The 16,594-nt window shown below is 47.6% G+C and overlaps 1 protein-coding gene across 3 annotated transcripts in view; it reads left to right on the plus strand.

Moving 5' to 3' along the window:
• The window catches only part of C2CD3 (C2 domain containing 3 centriole elongation regulator), a 136,478-nt gene extending 122,488 nt beyond the window's left edge, over window positions 1-13,990 (plus strand). Inside the window, exons 33-34 of one of the 3 annotated variants that reach the window (XR_011233696.1) lie at window positions 496-607; window positions 13,195-13,990. Coding sequence is in view for 2 of the 3 variants with exons in the window: in XM_069471005.1 (XP_069327106.1) it covers window positions 496-607; window positions 13,195-13,335 (253 nt within the window). In the remaining variant the exon portion in view is untranslated. The remainder of the gene's footprint in view (window positions 1-495; window positions 608-13,194) is intronic. The other 2 variants (XM_069471006.1, XM_069471005.1) reach the window with 2 other exon arrangements.
• The last annotated feature ends 2,604 nt before the right edge of the window (window positions 13,991-16,594 follow it).

Raw genomic sequence — 16,594 nt, forward strand, 5'->3', positions numbered from 1 at the left:
ACTAACGGGCTTCTCAGCAAGTGTCATTCAATGCATGCCACCTGCCAGCTTTATGCGGGTCTCTAGGGAAGTAAGGAGATAACTGAAGTAAGGAGATAATTGAAGGAAGTGACACTGTCTCTGCCACTGAGAAACTTAGGAAATATTGAGGAAAACAAATTGAGAATCATATCAGACTAAATAATCAAGCATTCTCCTGTGTTGCAGATTGTGCTCTAGGATGTGAGGAAGGAGGGATCACTGTGGGCTAAGATTAGGAGACTTCCTGGAAGAGGCAGGATTTGAACTGATCCATAAAGAAAGTATACACTCTGATTTGTGAGGAGTGGGCACAGCCTTCCAGTCAGAGGGAACCACTTGAGCAAAGAATTTATGGGCAGGAATAAGTTGGGGGAAAAACGTGAATGGATATAGAGTGAATCCTCAGTGAAGATGCTGGTCTCCACTCAAGGGGGCAGACTTCTAGGTATTTGTGTTCCTTAACTACCATCATAGCCCAGAGTCCATCGTGGTGCCCAACTTCTTTTTGCCTCCCCAGCAGCTGGAGGCTTCCCTGCGGATGCTGTCCCTCTCTGCAGCTTTGCCACCACCAGCCCCAGCAGATCAGGTAAGAGAACAGCCAACTGACCCCTCCGTCTCCTATAGAGTCCTCATTTCTTCCATAAAAGTGTGTACAGAATGCAGAGCTGCCCCAGGCCATCTTCCTCGAAAGGCTGCAGCAGTGGTCACTCTTCAAGCTTGTACTGAGCACGTTCTGTGGGCCCAACAGTGGGCAAGGTGCTCAGGAAAAGTGAGGAAGAGCAAATGTGTAAGAGCAGGGCATTGGAAAGAAAGGTGCAAAAGCAGCTAAAAATAGCATACCGAGTGCTGTGGCAGCTCCAACCAAGCAAGGTGGATATGAGCAGAGGACACTTCACATGGGAGATGCAAGCTCAGTGGAGCAGGACAGATGATAGGATCCAGGTGAAGAGAATAATAATAGCAGTGGTATACCTATTTGCCATTTACAAAACAACTCATAGCTATTCATCATTCAGCTGAGTTTAGGGGATTGGAACTCTGGTAAAAATCCCACCTCTCCTCTTTTCTGCCTTGGCACAGCACCTGACCTTTCTTGCAAGTGGCAAGAAAATAATAACTACTTTTGGTACCTACCCTGTATCAGAAATTGTGCATATAAGACAAACAAATTTCCTGTGTTCATGGAGCACAAATAGTAAACAAAAAATGAAATATGTACAGATTGTGATGAGTACTAGTGCTATGACAAAGAACAGGGTCTCTGAGGAGACCTGTCTTAGCTAAAAGGTGATGATCATGGTGGTGCTTACCATGTACCAGGCACTGTTCCAAACATTTTATATTAACTCATTTGATTCAGCAACCTGAGGAGGAATATCTTAATTTTATTTTATTTTTTTTTTTCGAGACAGAGTCTCGCTCTGTTGCCCGGGCTAGAGTGAGTGCCGTGGCGTCAGTTTAGCTCACAGCAACCTCAAACTCCTGGGCTTAAGCGATCCTACTGCCTCAGCCTCCCGAGTAGCTGGGACTACAGGCATGCACCACCATGCCCGGCTAATTTTTTCTATATATATTTTTAGCTGTCCATATAATTTCTTTCTATTTTTAGTAGAGATGGGGTCTCGCTCTTGCTCAGGCTGGTCTCGAACTCCTGAGCTCAAACGATCCGCCCACCTCGGCCTCCCAGAGTGTTAGGATTACAGGCGTGAGCCACCGCGCCCGGCCTTAATTTTATTATTATCTCTGTTTTAAGATGAGGAAACTGAGGCACAGAGAGGTTAAGTAACTTGCCTGGTCACATAGGTAGTAAGTGGTGGAGCCAGAATTGGAACCCAAGCAGCCTGGTTTCAAAATCTATGTTCCTGACTACTATACTATACTGAGAAGGAGCCATGTAAGGAACTTGGAGAAGAGTATTCCAGGCAGACAGAACAGCAAATGCAAAGGCCCTGAGGTTGAAAAGAACTTTCCTGATCTAGGAACTGACACCAAGCCAGTGTCGCTAGGACGTAGAGACATAATGAGATTGAAGGGCCCAGATCACACAGAGCATGTGAACTATGGAAAGGAGCTTAGATTCTATTCTATTAATAAATGCAAGGATATCCATTGAAGAGTGTTAAGCAGTGGAGTAAAATCTGATTTAAATTGTAAAGAATTCACCATGGATGCTGAATGGAGAATGGGTAGTCTTTCAGATTTGACAGCATGACAGTCATTGTTGACCTTGAAAGAAGATTTGCAGTGATGTCGTGGAGAAGGGAGCCAGAAAGCAGTACTGTATGCCAGGCACTGTTGTAGGCCCTGGGTAAACTAGGCACAAAGCTCGTGCCTCATGGCTTTAGACACAAGAAAATTTCAGAGACTAATGCCTGCTATGAACAAACTGTATCAGCTCGTTTATTAACTGTGATAGCTAACCCTTATTCAATACTTACTTTGCAGTAGTCATTATTTTTAAGTACTTAACATGTATAAACTCATTTATTTCTCCCAACAACCCAATGAGGTAGGTACTATTATTATCCTCGTTTAATAGATGCAGAAACTGAGGCTCAAAGCTCCATATACAGACCTATAAGGTATTTCTGTTTACATATAAAGAAACTGAAATGTGTAAAGGCTAAGTCACTTGCACAGGGTCACCCAGCCAATAAGTGAATCTAAATTTACAACTCCAAACTCTTCTTCCATTATACCACCTGAAAATCATGAAACTTGGCTTACGGTAAATTTTTCTTGCCAATTTGCCTTCTTTTAAGTAGATTTCATTTAGCAATTAACATTTAAACATTTTATATGCTTTCCCAGAGGCCACAGTAATGAAAGATGGGGTCAGTCCAGAAGAGTCTGGGGTTATAGTGCTAAAGACAAGCCATCAGATGTCAATCCTTTTACTAGTTTCCTTCCCTCTCTTTCCTCCAACCTCCCAACCACCATTTTCAAGATATCTCATTTATTTTGTGCAAGGATCAAAGTTCCCACACATCTCAGTTTTTATCAAGTTTATAAATCTCCTCCTAGGGGAGGAGAGGTGCCAGTCCCTGCCCAGGAAGTGCTGCAGTTTTGTGGCCTTTATTCCTACTCTGGGTTGTGGTTACCAGCTCATCTCCTTCCTCTCTGCATCTTCTTTTGCATTTTCCACAATCACCCATCAACATTTATGCTAAGGCCGAAAGTCCAGGCTTTGGAGCAAGACATGCACGACATGAAATACTTAATCTGCTAGTAAGTAAGTGACCTTGGATAAGTGACTCCACCTCTCTGAGATTCAGTTTCCTTATAAGTAACATCAGGCTGATAATTCATGCCTAATTAGATAATGTCAAGAGTTACCCTAAAGGAAAAAAAATAGGCACTTTTCCTTTCCCTCTTCCCCTACTAGCCTCCCTATAATTACGAATTACATATGGGCAGGAGCACCATAATCTCAGAGTTTGGGGTCTCTGAAGGTTTTAAAATGGCCTCGCTTTGAAGAATTTAAGACAAAAATAGTCTTTTATGTTCACCCACGTACTTACTATTCCTGATGTTCTTCATTCCTTCTTCACATCCTGATTTCTACCTGGGACCATTTCCCTTCTGCCTGAAAAATTTCCTTTGGAATTTCACGTGGTGTGAACTTACTGGTAACTGTCCAGCTTCAAACATCTGAAAATACATTTATTTTGCCTTCATTTTTGAAAGATATTTTTTCCACTAGACATAGAATTCTAATTTGATTTTTTTGTTGTTGTTTCTTTTAGCATTTTAAAGATACCATTCCACTGTCTTCTGTCTTACGTTGTTTCTTATGAGAAGCAGATATTCTTATTGTTGCTTCCCTGAATATAACATAACCTTTATTCTCTCCTAACTTTTAAGATTTTCCCTTTAATTTTCACCAGATATTGACTACAATGTTCATAGTTGTGGAGGCAGGGGCGGGCATAAAGGACGAAGAGCACACAGGTCTATTCAACAGTATTAGCAACATTTCAGTTCTTAGATTGGGTGATGGGTTTACAGATGTTCTTTCTTATTATGCTTCATAATTTACTGGTATTACATAAATCCATTGGTATGTCATACAAGGAAGTCACAAGATCATAAGTAATTAAAATTTTAAGATGACTGAATGGTAACAAGATGGAGACACCAATTCCTTCCATAAATTTGGCTGTGAATATGGAGCAGAGAAATAGGATAGCGGCTGGAGTGGCATATGAGATCAAGGAAAGGTGTTTTTGGTTCTGTTCTTTTAATATGGAAAGGCTACAGCTTTCTATGTGCTAATGCAATGATCCCATAGAGAAAGGGAGAAGGGGAAGATGTAGGAGAGGGAGAGAAAAAAGAAAGAACAGTCCTTGGGTCGGAAAGGGCATGAGATCCAGAGTACGTGTAGAGATATTGGCCTTTTTAGAGGAAAAAGAAAACTCAGGCCGAGTGCAGTGGCTCATGCCTGTAATCCTGGCACTCTGGGAGGCCGAGGCCGGGGGATGGCTTGAGCTCAGGAGTTCGAGACCAGCCTGAGTAAGAGTAAGACCCCATCTCTACTAAAAATAGAAAAATTAGCCGGGCATCATGGTGTGCACCTGGCCTATAGTCCCAGCTACTCGGGAGACTGACGCAGGAGGATCACTTGAGCCCAGGAGTTTGAGGTTGCAGTGAGCTACAATGACGCCACTGCACTCTACCCAGGGCAACAGAGTGAGACTCTGTCTCAAAAAAAAAAAAAAAAAATGAAAACTCACCCTGTAGCATGAAGAAAGGCAGAGAAGAAGATGGGTGCTAAAGCAAGTAAGATTAGAGATTTGGTGGTGGGATTTCCCATTTGATGGAAGCTTCTGTTTTCTCAGTAATACTTCGGGCACGGTCAGCAACTCTAAGTAGGGAAGGGAGGGCAGGAGCCCTGTCTTGTACCACCATTTGAAGATTCCATCTGTTCTGCCTCCTCCTAAGGCCAGCCTTGACCCTGATAGCTGAAGAGGAGCACTTTGAGAGGCTGCTGGCACCTCTCAACCAGTGTCCTGGGACTGCTATACTGTAGCTGACCTGCTTCAGAGCCAGAACAAACAACCCATCCCTGAAACAGGAGAGAGCTTGTAATTTCTGGATCAATTGCTCTGGTTTCCCCACAATATCAAAGCCAAGGCCTAATCTTTCACTTGATGTTGAAATAACACACCTGAACCAATGAAGCTCCCAGTCTCCACTGCAAGCATTCGTGAAACAGGTTTTTCTCCTCCCTCCAACCACTGTATAGTGGAATCAGGTCCCTGTGTGACATTAGTCAGGTCTTCAGACCTCTCTCAGTCTGCTTCCTCATCTGTCAGATGGTGTTATCAGGCCTCATGGGGTGGTTATGCTGTAGAATACCAAGCACCACACAGATAGGACGTAGGGGCCAGCCCTTATCCGTCCCACCCCATGACTGCCTCATCTTCTGGCTGTCGCCTCTCCAAGAAGGAAAGGAGGAAGAAGGATGGCTGGTTTAGGAGCACTGCTGCATAGTTTCAAATTCGTTAATCAATCGAGTTCTGCTGCCTCTGCTTTCCCTTCCCTCTTTCAGTGAAGTAACTCTTTACTGGCACAGCTTCCTGGTTTTATTAATAGTTATTTCTGATTCTGCTTGCTTAGCTGCTTATGGGCAAATTAGTTTCATGAACTTCCCTAAAGGGGAGGAGTAAGGTAGACAATAATAACAGTGGTAATTTACTTTATTTGTTGTTTTCCTCAGACTGTGTCTTCTGCTCATGTAGATTTTCTCTTGTGGGAAAATCCCAACCACTCTGATGACTTCAGATATTATTTACAGTTTGATGACTCTCAAATCCTTATCTTCAGTCTAGTCCACTCTCTCATGCTGCAGATCCATAGGGATCCAGCTGCACCCTAGAAGTCTTGTCATTGATGTGTCACAAACAATTCACTATGTCCAAAATGTGAGTTTGTCCTCTGTATACCCCATCTGCCACCTGCATTTATCATCTCTGGAAATTCAGCCACCATCATGTAGTTACTCCAGCCAGAAGCATGGTTATCATCTCTCACTCCTCCTATTTCTTTATCCCCCACGACCCACAGCCAATCTATTACCAAGGCCTGTTAATTCTACTACCTAAATATCTTTTGAACCCACTCACTTGTCACCATTCTCTTTAGTCCCAGTCATCTCCCCCATGACTGTTTCTAACTAGTCACGCTCAAATCCACGTTTTTCCACCACATCTTCCTTCCTATTCTGTTATGTTTTGGTGTGTGTAGAAGGGGAGGGTAATACTGGTAGGAAAGAAATGCTAAGGGACAGTGTGATCTCCCACTGTAATCAGACTTTCACCCCCACTTTACCTACCACTGGGGGAGGAACCCCTTAAGGTTATTGTCAAAATGCCAGAAAACATCCATATTCCTAAACCGGTTATCAGATCTCAGTGCCCAATTTATTTGACCTCCTAGTGGCATGTGACGCAGTTGATCTCTCTCCTTTAAACACTCTTTGCTAGTTTCTGAGGCATCACTGCTTCTTGGTTCTCCTTCTCCCCCATTGTCTGCTCCCAGCCGCCTTTGCTAGGTCTCCCTCGTTTCCCCTACTTCTTAATTTAGGGGTGCTCCCAGGCATAGTCTTTAGACAACTCTATTTATATTTACTTTCTAGGTGACCCTATGTAGTCTCAAGACTTTTAATCCCTTCTATTTGCTGAAGACTCCCAATGGTTATCTCAGCCCAGACCTCCTCTGACTCTGACCTCCTCTACCCAACATCTCCACTTGACTAGCTATAATAGATATCTCAGATTTAACATGTCCAAAACTGAACTCCAGATTTTATTCCCAAATCTGTTCCTTCCTCAGTCTTTCCCATCTCACTTAATAGGTATAGCTAAACTCTAGTTAAGTTGTTCAGGCCAGGACTCTTGGAATCCTCCCCAGTGCCTATTTCCGATCAACCAGGAAATTCTGGCAGCTCAACCTTTAAAATATATTGAAATTTACTTCTCACCACCCCACCATTACCACCTTGGTCTAAACCATCATCACCTCTTGCCTGGATTATTACAGGAGCCTCCTTCCTAAATTGCCTCTCTGCTTCTGCCCTTACCCATTACAACCCATTCCCCGTACAGCATCCTGTTAATCTTTTATGATATTAAATAAAACATCGACTAACTCATGTGACTTCTCTACTCAGAACCATCCAGTAACTTCCCATCAATGAATAGGAGAGCTCACACTGGGCCTGAGGACAGGCAGGCCATAGAGTAGGAAGGTAGTTTTGACCTCAGACTTAAAATTTACATCATTTACAAATGTGCAAAGCCATAGTCCTGAGCTAGGTGTAGGAGAAGACAACTATGCCCCCTTCCCTCAGGGAGCTCACAGTTCCCCAGGGAACCAGCCTTATATCTAAGTTCCACCAACTTCCATCAACTGCCTGTCAGGCTTCAAGAGCTAGACCTGGTGCTATGGACCCTGCCTTCAAGTAGCTCACAGTTCTTTGAAAGGCACTGGCCTCCAAACCACTCACTTCCTCAAATGACATTTGCGTATATTAGCACTTCAGTAAAACAAGGCACAGGGAATGAGTATAGGGAAAGGCAGGCAAAGCCATATGGGACAGCTTGAGTAGAATTCAACAAGATGAAGGAAAGGCTCTGCAGGCTGTGGATTTGAAAAGAAGAAACCTCAGAGAATCGACAGAATGTGGCAACCAGGAGGCACACACAGTACATGCTAGAGAGTTAGTCAGAAATGGGAAGAGATGGACCTGGACTGAAACAGTCAGGATAGGATAGGAATCAGAAGAAAAGAGCAAGAAGCAACCTGTCATCTGAGATCTGAGCCGTGGCCTCTCTCCCCTGCCTATAAGATGAGCTCTGTCTTATTCTGCGCTTTCCTGCATCAAGCCCACACACTGCCCATATCATGAACCCCTGGATTAACCACAGGCATGAGCCCAGATGCGTTATTCTTGAGGAGTTGATCATAGAAGGCAAAAGTAGGAGAAAAGGCCAGACATGAGTGTACCCTTAAAGCCTTGAGTTTTCCACCCTAGTGTTCTCATCTCCACTTAGCCAGACCCTAGTGTTTCAGACATCACTAGGGATCAGGATGCTCCAGACCAGCTGGGGAGCTGAGAGTCAGAAAACCTGGCTCCGCTGATGGTTTCCTGACGTCCTCAGCAACATGTTTTTCTGGTCTCTGGGGAGGCAACACAGACTTAATTTGTGGCTATACATCCCCCTTTTCTCCTACCAGGCAGTTTTGTATAGTGGTTAGGAGCATGGCCTCTGAATCCAGATAGCCTAAGCTTCAAAGCTCAGCTTTGCCACTTACTAGCTGTGTAACGTGGGGTAAATTACTTAACTTCTCTGTGCTTCGTTTCTTTATCTGAAAAATGGGCATAATAGTACCTGCCTTCTAGGATTGATTATGGATTAACTCAGTAGGCTATGTAATTACTTAGAACAGTTCTTGGCATGTAACATAGCAAGTGCCCTGTGAGTGTTAGCTATTGTTATTTTTATTATCAAGACATCCTCCTTCCTATTCTGTTATGTTTTGGTGTGTGTAGAAGGGGAGGGTAATACTGGTAGGAAAGAAATGCTAAGGGACAGGGACATGATCAGAAGCTTAGAGCCAGGAGCTGGGTTGCTGGGAAGTTAGGCCTGAGAGGGCAGCCCCAGAAGTATGGAAAGCAGTTCTCAGGCCTGTAGCCATTAACCGGGGTGCTCAGTTCAGACCCTGAGTCAGAGGCCCAGGACAACACACAGCCCCCACCCAAGGGTGATAGAGCCCTAGCCTCAGAAGTCTGTGGCCTGTGTGTGGGTCTTAAGGCTTTGGGGCTGCTGCTTTTCTCCCCAGAGCCCAAAGAATTTTTGTATCCCTTGGTTCCACTTCCGTAAGCTCAGAGGCATCTGAAAGATGCACAATCCAGATAGAGAAACTGCCCTCCTCCCCCCTCCACAAAGTCACCAGATCAGATCAGTAGGAGGCCTGAGGGAACTTCCTGATCCTGGGGTTCTCTCTTCTCAGCCTATGGGCCAGACCTGAAAGAGTTTCTGGTAAAGGCCACACAAAGCTTTTAAAAGATGAGCAACCTGGCCAAGTATGTACAGAAGTCAGGGGAAACGGCCAGAACTGACTGGTGCCCACTCTGTCCCAGATTGCAAGTTGGCAAGTACCTCACAAGAAAGGGCCCACAGGCCTGCTGGGCAGGTGCTAGGCTCAGGTTGCCTCAGCTGCTCTGAGGCCAGAGTCCAGAAGGAGCCCGGAACTCTTACAAGAGTATAACTTTAACCCTTCCCTCTCAAGGATCTGGACTTTTGAGCCCTCTTACTGGCAAGGTAGGGATTCAAAAGGTTGAGGAGTCTTGGCCTAGTCAGGGCCCTTCATTATATAGACTGAGGCCTGGGGTGAGGAAGGGATGATAGGCCCTGTGGAATGGGCCTGTCAGGGAAGGCTTCTCGGAGGAAGGGTCAGGTGGCATGGGGTGGGGATGAGACATGGAGGGAGCATTTAGTAGTGGGAACTACGTGACCAGAGCTCTGACATGGGAACGGAGAAAGAGCTCAGAGCAGGAGATCAGCTGTGCTGCAGCTGGGCTGCGTGAGTCTGATTTAGGATTTGCCTCTCAGGGCTGGGCCTTTGGTCTAAGTGTCTTGTCCTCACTTCCCCCGACTCCTAGCTGTGGCTGCTGAGTTTGCTGCTCTCTTCAGTACCAAGGAAGTCCTAATCCAGGCCAGACTCTGGGAGCCACCCCAGGGAAAGGCATCCAGCCAAGTGGGTGAAAGTTGAGCAAGGCAGGCAGCTACACGAAGCCCTCACTCAGTGTCTGAAACAGCAAGGCCACCTAGCCAGCCAGAACCAGGAGACTGTTTACTTTCAGTTTTCAGCTCCTGAGTCAGTGCTTATATTACTTAAGGGAGTGTCTCTGGGAAAAAACAAAACTTTAGCCCTAATCCCAGGCCAGAGGCTCACTGGGAAGAGAAGGGGAGGGCAATGGAGTGGGAAGAGTTGGCCTGGCCTGGCCTTGGAGAGGTGCTGTACCCCCGGTCTACTCAGGACCTTTGAGGCCTAACCCCTGCCTGGAGTGGCATCTGAGGAGAGGAAGGCTTCATTTTGCTCTGGAGTCTACAGCTGGTGTCAGCTCTAGCTCCAGCAGAGCCTCTCTGTTTTTCAAGATGTACCTCGCCAGAGCCTTGATCATATCTGAATTGTATTTGAACTTCACAATAGACCTGGTTAAGCAGTGAAGCTAAGACCCAGAGAGATGCAGAGAAAGAAAGTGTCTGGGTCTTGAGTGAGTGTGACAGTTGGGCTGGGCCACAAACCAGTGTCCCTTTCACTCCACCCCACTGCCTCTCCTCTGAGAAAGTCCCTGGGATATGTTGAAGCAAGGGTAAGTAGGAGCACCTGCACTAGCACTCCCTGGAAGCATGGCCCGTTCAGGGGGGTCCATCTAGGGCCTAGAGTAGAGAGAACCTAGAACGCAGTGGCTGAGATCTGAAACCAAAGAAGGTGAGGCCCTCCTGAGAGAGCTTTTAGAAAAGTGGCTACATCACAGCGACCTGGCCAAAGAAGGAGCCAAGCACTGGGATAAGTCCCTGGTTTACAGAGCACCTCCTCTTGCATTATCTGCTCTTCCTGAGCCCTGTTTCCAGGTGCAGAAACCAAGGCCCTGAAAGAAAGTGGCTTACCCAAAGCCACTTGGCCAAGAAAGGGTAGAGCTAGGACTAGAACCAACTCCCTATGCAGGGTTAGCTACTTGCCCCAGGAAACCCCACATTTTCCTTCCACCACCACTTCTTACTCCTTCCGTGTGCTCTATTTTCTTCCCAGCAAAGTCCCATCTTTGGCATTAAAGGCTCCTTTAAGACATATCTATTACCAGAGAGGCCTGTCATGTTCATGGCCTGAGTGTCCAGTTACCCAGAAAACAGCAAGTCCCCATACACAGACAGGGGAGGATTTAATGGGGCAGCCTGAGAGAGCTCTGCCCTGATGCCACTCTTAACACCCAGACTACAGGAAAGCCAGTTCTGTCCTTCAGACCAGGACACTGGTCAAAAACCCCCATCCCTGTTCACTGGTAAGGCCCTTACAGATCAGCTCCCGAGGTCCAAGAAGAATAAGGTCAAATTCCCCCTAGACATCCTGGAACTTCACTCAGCAAGTATCAGCTCCTCTTTCTAGGTCTGTCTTCTGCTGCTCTCCATACCTGCAGTTCAGCCCCGCCCATTCCTACTACTTTCCCAGCAAAGAAATTCCTTCTTCACACCTTTGCTCAAGCTGAGTCTCTACCAGGCATGCCCTCTCTCATCTTAAGTTCACACTCCACCCTCATGTTTTTCAAGTCCCTCATCTTCAAAGTACCCTTCCAGGGACTTCACCCCATGTATGACACCCACTGTCTAAACTCCACGGTACCTACAGCCCCTCTACCTCTGACGATGCTGCTTCCCTGTGGGCTCCTCCTGCCTCCCTAAGAGGGTTGATAGCTCCTGCAAAGCACATGCTATGCTGACAGTCTTCTTGTGCCCTCTGGCTTCTAGCCAGGCACATGGGAGTATTGAGAGGAACCCTTTGTACATGTGGGGTTATCACTGCTCTGGGAAGTTTCACATCTGGCCAGCCCCTCGAGGGTTGCATGTTTTAGGGTAGCAATCCTGACAAAGAATTTTTACTGGTAGTCAACATGTTTTTTAAACCCTTTAGAAGTCAACAAAAGCCAAATGCTGCTGAGTGTGTGTTCTCTGTCCTTCCTCACCCCAGCCCTGCCCTGCACACAGAGCCAAGCCCTGTCTGTCCTGGTCCCTGGGCCTGGGCCATGCAGATAAGGCCCCCTAGGTCACTGGGTCTGGGTGTATGTGCTGGAAGGTTGGCAGAACCAGCCACACTTTATCCAGCTTCAGGGCAGATACGGGCCCTGCCAGCAGGTATAGGCCTGTGCTCATGCTGTTCCCTCTGATGGATGGCCTCACCCCACCCCCCAGCTCTGTTGAAACCCTGCCCATCTCAGATCCCACCTCTGTGTGAAGCCTCCAGTACTTTCTTAGCTGTTACTAACTGCCCCTTTCTCAGTACTCCCAAGCTCTAAGCCTCATCTCTATGATTGTTGGGTAGGTCGGTGTCTGTCTTCTCTCTGGGTGAGCAGCCCAGTTGCTTTTCCACCTTTTGGCTAAGATCAAGTGTAGCTGAGCAGCCCTGTGACAGCAGAAAGCATCTGCCTATCGTCTGTAAGAGCTGATCAGGTCGAGTAGATCTTGGGCTCCTGAAAGTTTTGATGAATCACCAAGGGAGGTCTTTTTTATGGTCATTTCATGAACTGAGGCAGTTGGCCCTTCCAGCCATGGAGAGCAAGACCCATCTAAGTCTCTCTAAAACTGAGAATGCTTGCTTCTGGAAGATGGGGAAACAAAGGCCTGGGTTTAGGATTTGAGATAGAGGACCATACTCACAGGCCTGTTTTCCAATCTGGCTTACAAAACATCTCTGTAGTACCCTTTCACTGTAGCAGAGAAAGAAATAGAAAGCAAGAGACAGCTAATGACCCAGAAAATTCATCTGCAGTACAGATGGGACTGGAATGGGACTTGTATCACCTCTAAATCCCAAATCTTTCAAGAAACAGTCATCTTGGATTTTGGGAGTAGAGAAGGGCATATACAAGCTGAAAGTGCTGCAGAGACTCTCAGAGGGTTTGCCCTAACTAAAGGCCTGGCACATGATAGGCCAACAACTGCTTGTTCTGAAATGAATGAATGAGAAGTTTGCTGCAAGAGCCTCCTGCCCACCCCAATTTAAGTTGCTGGTCACCATGGCCTGGTCCCACTCACACTGGTCTAGCAGCTACCAAGCTCCTGTCTTGGACATGGCCCAGCCGGGGTCACAAGCATCTGACCCAGTCCGTGCCCTACACAGGAGCACTCTTCCTGGAGGGGGAGAGCAACTGGCAGAGGCTGGCCCACTGGCCTCTCCTGGCCTGAGGCTTTATGGGGTGCAAGTGCTTCCCATATTTTGGAAGGAAGAACTGCAAACACCAGCAAGAAGTAGGTTTCCTTCTTCCCTTTTAACCTAGGCCTCCTAGAAGACAGGGAGATGTTATCTTCCAGTCTTTGTTATGCACCCCAGCAAAGCCTGCCCGTGCTGCCATATCCTCAGTGCTAACCTAACTGACTTCTTCCTCTCCAGGACAAGAGTGAAGCCACCAGGGGAGCCCTCTCCCGAAGGCCTTGTCGCCCCAGACCTAATTCACTCCCTCCCACCCTGCCTGAGGAAGAAACTCGCAGGATTGCACGGATATTTTCTTCCCGGTACTCCCAGAAAGACTGATGCAGCCTGAGGGACTGAGGGAAAGAACAACCTGCCCACCCTCGCTGAGCCTTGCCCAGCTTGTAGGAGGCACCAGGTCTGGCCCCCTGAAACCACCACCAGTTGGTCCATGGGCGCCTTGAGAAACCCAGACAGCCCAGACTAGAGGAGTGTCCCAAACCAGCCCAGTGTCCACCTGCCAGGACTTCAGCTTCTTTCTTCTATGGTGACACAAAGGCTAAAAACAAAATGGATTCCAGTGCCGAAGTGGCCCACCCATCTTTTAACCCAGGGACCAAAGTAGACAACTTGCAGTGGAGAAACTCCTCCCAGTGTCCTTGACACAGCTGACTGCTGACATGAGCCCACCCTCTGCCAGAATATGATGGGCCATTTTTTGCCTTACAGGTTGGGGAGGGGGAGGGTGTAGATTGTGATTGTAGCCGAGAAAATCCTAGGGCCATCTCCAGTTCATTTGTGTGGGAATAAGGGTATTTTATAGATATAAATTATTTTTATGCTGTATCAAATTAATAGGAGAGAAGGGGGAAGTCATCTCCTTCAAACTTTTAATCTGATTGTCTGAAATTCTAACCATGCTTTTAACTTATTATTTTTACCCAGCTCCGAAGGTCATTCCTGCCTGTGTGTGAATAAAATCATATTGGTGTTTGTATTCCGTGCACAAGTGTTTGCTGGGTTGGCCCGTGGAGTGGGGATGCTAGGAATTCATTTGCACTCTAACTGCCAGAGAGAAAGTTTGACAACCATACAGTCCCTTAGAGAAGCTTGTCTGGAACAGGAAACCAGGGTCACCATGAGACTTCTGGGCTCCTCCAAAGATCAGGTTGGTCCAGGTTACAATGACACCCAGTATTTCCTTTGGTGGTGCTTGAAATCTGTCAGCAAAGCGGGGGAGTCTCCTGGAACAGCCCCCTCAGAATCCCCCTTGTCTCTGGGATGGGAAACTCCAGCCTAGACTGTCAGACCACAAACAGCAGAGCAGCTACCCCAGGCGAGGCCCTGCGAAGAGGAGGAGACAGGGGCACAGATGTGTAGAGTACGCAGTGTGGCTGGGTGACAGGGTTGGAAGGGAACTAAGGTGGAGGGTCCTGCTGTTCACCGCAAGTGCATATCATTTCAGTCCTCAAAACAGCCTCGTAACTAGATACCATGATGCCCCTTCTATAGTTAAACTGAAGCTCAACAAAGTTTAGTGTTTTGCTTCTGTTTATGTGGTCAGGAAGTGGATCACCACACAAGACATCCCCAGAGATGTCGCAAGGCTGCTGCACTCAGTGATCAAAACAAGGTAAGTGCTGAATGTGGGGAAAGACCGCGTAGGTGGAGCAGTCAGGGGAGGCTTCCTAGAAGAGACAGGGTGAACCCAGAGAATTGGCCGTGGCCAGGCCATGGAAAGCTGCGGAGAGAGAGTCAGGAGGGCACTCTGAGCCACATGCAACTGGAGATAAAGAAGAGACTAGTCTGGCTCTGTCTGAGCTCCTGCAGCCTCATCTGTAAAACATAACCCCAGCTTCATAGGGTTGTGATGAAGATCAAATGAGATGACATTTGTGAAAGTGCTTTGCCTACACTTGGCACTTAGTGGAAGCTTAGGAAATGTCAGCCCCACCTACTCTCCTGAAGCTCCAGGAGTAACCCAGCAGAGGCAAGCGCCCCAGTGACTGAGACAGGCAGAGCACACTGGGCCTTGGAGGGTGCAGAGTGATGCAGGAACCCTGAGGATGGAGCAGGTACCCTCCTTACTGATGATGTGCCCTCCAGCCAGCCTTCCCGCCTTCTGTTTTTCTCAGCTCCTAAGCTTCAGCCTGCCAGCCCACCCCCTCTCCAGCACCACAGAGGCCATCCTCCCTCCTGGGTCTCCCTCTCAGGTCGCCAGTGCACAGCTTTCAGGGCCCAGGGATCCACCTCCCTTGGGACACAGGGAACCTACAGAGGGACAGTCAGGGGCCCAGGCCTGAGGGGTAAAGCCTCAGGTGAAGAATATTCTTTCCAAATCCTGCTCCAGCTCCTGTAAATAACCTGATGGGGTCAAGTTAGGATACGGCCACAGGAGGACATGGGCTGCTCCTACCCAGGCTGAGAGCAGCCTCCGGTGACACAAAGGGACCCTGAGGATCTGACACCACCACCTCCTCTTCCAAAGACTATGTTACGTACAGTCTTGTCCCTGGAAGTTGGATGTATTTCCCAGTGCCAGCTCTGAGGTGGAATGGCTTGCTGAGTCATGCAGCGTGAATATGAGGAAGATGTTTGTTCCCACCACCAGAACTAGCCAGTTGCCTTTGAGTACTGCCCCTACAGAGACTGGAATGTAGGTGTTTCTGATCACCAGAGGCTGGTCGCATCCTAGCCCATAGCAGCCAACCTTGGATCTTCTAGTGTGGGCTGGATGCGGGACAGGGAACCAAAGCAGTCAGACCTGGCCCTGCCCTCAAGAAGCACCCAGGCCTCAGCTCCCCTCCCTCTGGGTTTTTCCAAGGCCTGCTGCCCCTTTGTTTAGGTTCCTACTGTTTATCCTTCCCCTACAGACTCCCCGCAATTCACCCCTCCACCTCCAGGCTTGTATTCCCTGTGGAGCTCTGAACCTACTTCCTGAACCATCCTCATCTCAGCAGGCCCAGCAGCCACTCCCTTCTAACATAATGCAACTGCCTGTTCTGCTGACATTAAGGGCTGGGCTTGGTCCAAGGAAGGGGACAGGTACAGCCTAAGCTTTGTACTTGAGTGTAGTTCTGACCTCTGCCCTGTGACCACGGCTCTGTGCCCAAGTCCAGAAATGGCCTCTGCCTACTCCTCCTCTGCCCTACCCAGTTAACTTCCTTTGTGTATCTCCCTTCTGCCCCTCTTCTGCCCCCCACTTTTCTGTTTCATCTAGGTCCCAAGTTCAGCCATGCCCAGCACTTACTGTCAGTGCTTATGGATGGAGCCTACAGTAGCTGCTGCAGGAGACCCTTCCACCCTGCCCCAGCTCCCTTTGGCTCCAGCAGTGTTCATGCTGAAGCCTCCAAGTATCATGTCATAGAGAAGAGTGTTCACAGCAGTTAGGCCCAAAATGTGTTATAGTTTAGAGGCTGGAGGTCGGGCCCTGATGCATACTAGCTCTATGACCCGGGTAAGGCACTGCCCTCTCTGAGCCTCAGGTTTCCCCTCTGTTAAACTAAAATTTTAGGATCCCCAGCAATAAAAAGGAATGAAGTACTGACACACACTGCAGCATGGATGAACTCTGAAAGCACTGTTATGCCAAGAGAAAGAA

The sequence above is a fragment of the Eulemur rufifrons genome, chromosome 6, assembly GCF_041146395.1.
Source record: "Eulemur rufifrons isolate Redbay chromosome 6, OSU_ERuf_1, whole genome shotgun sequence".
NCBI classification, from domain to species: domain Eukaryota; kingdom Metazoa; phylum Chordata; class Mammalia; order Primates; family Lemuridae; genus Eulemur; species Eulemur rufifrons.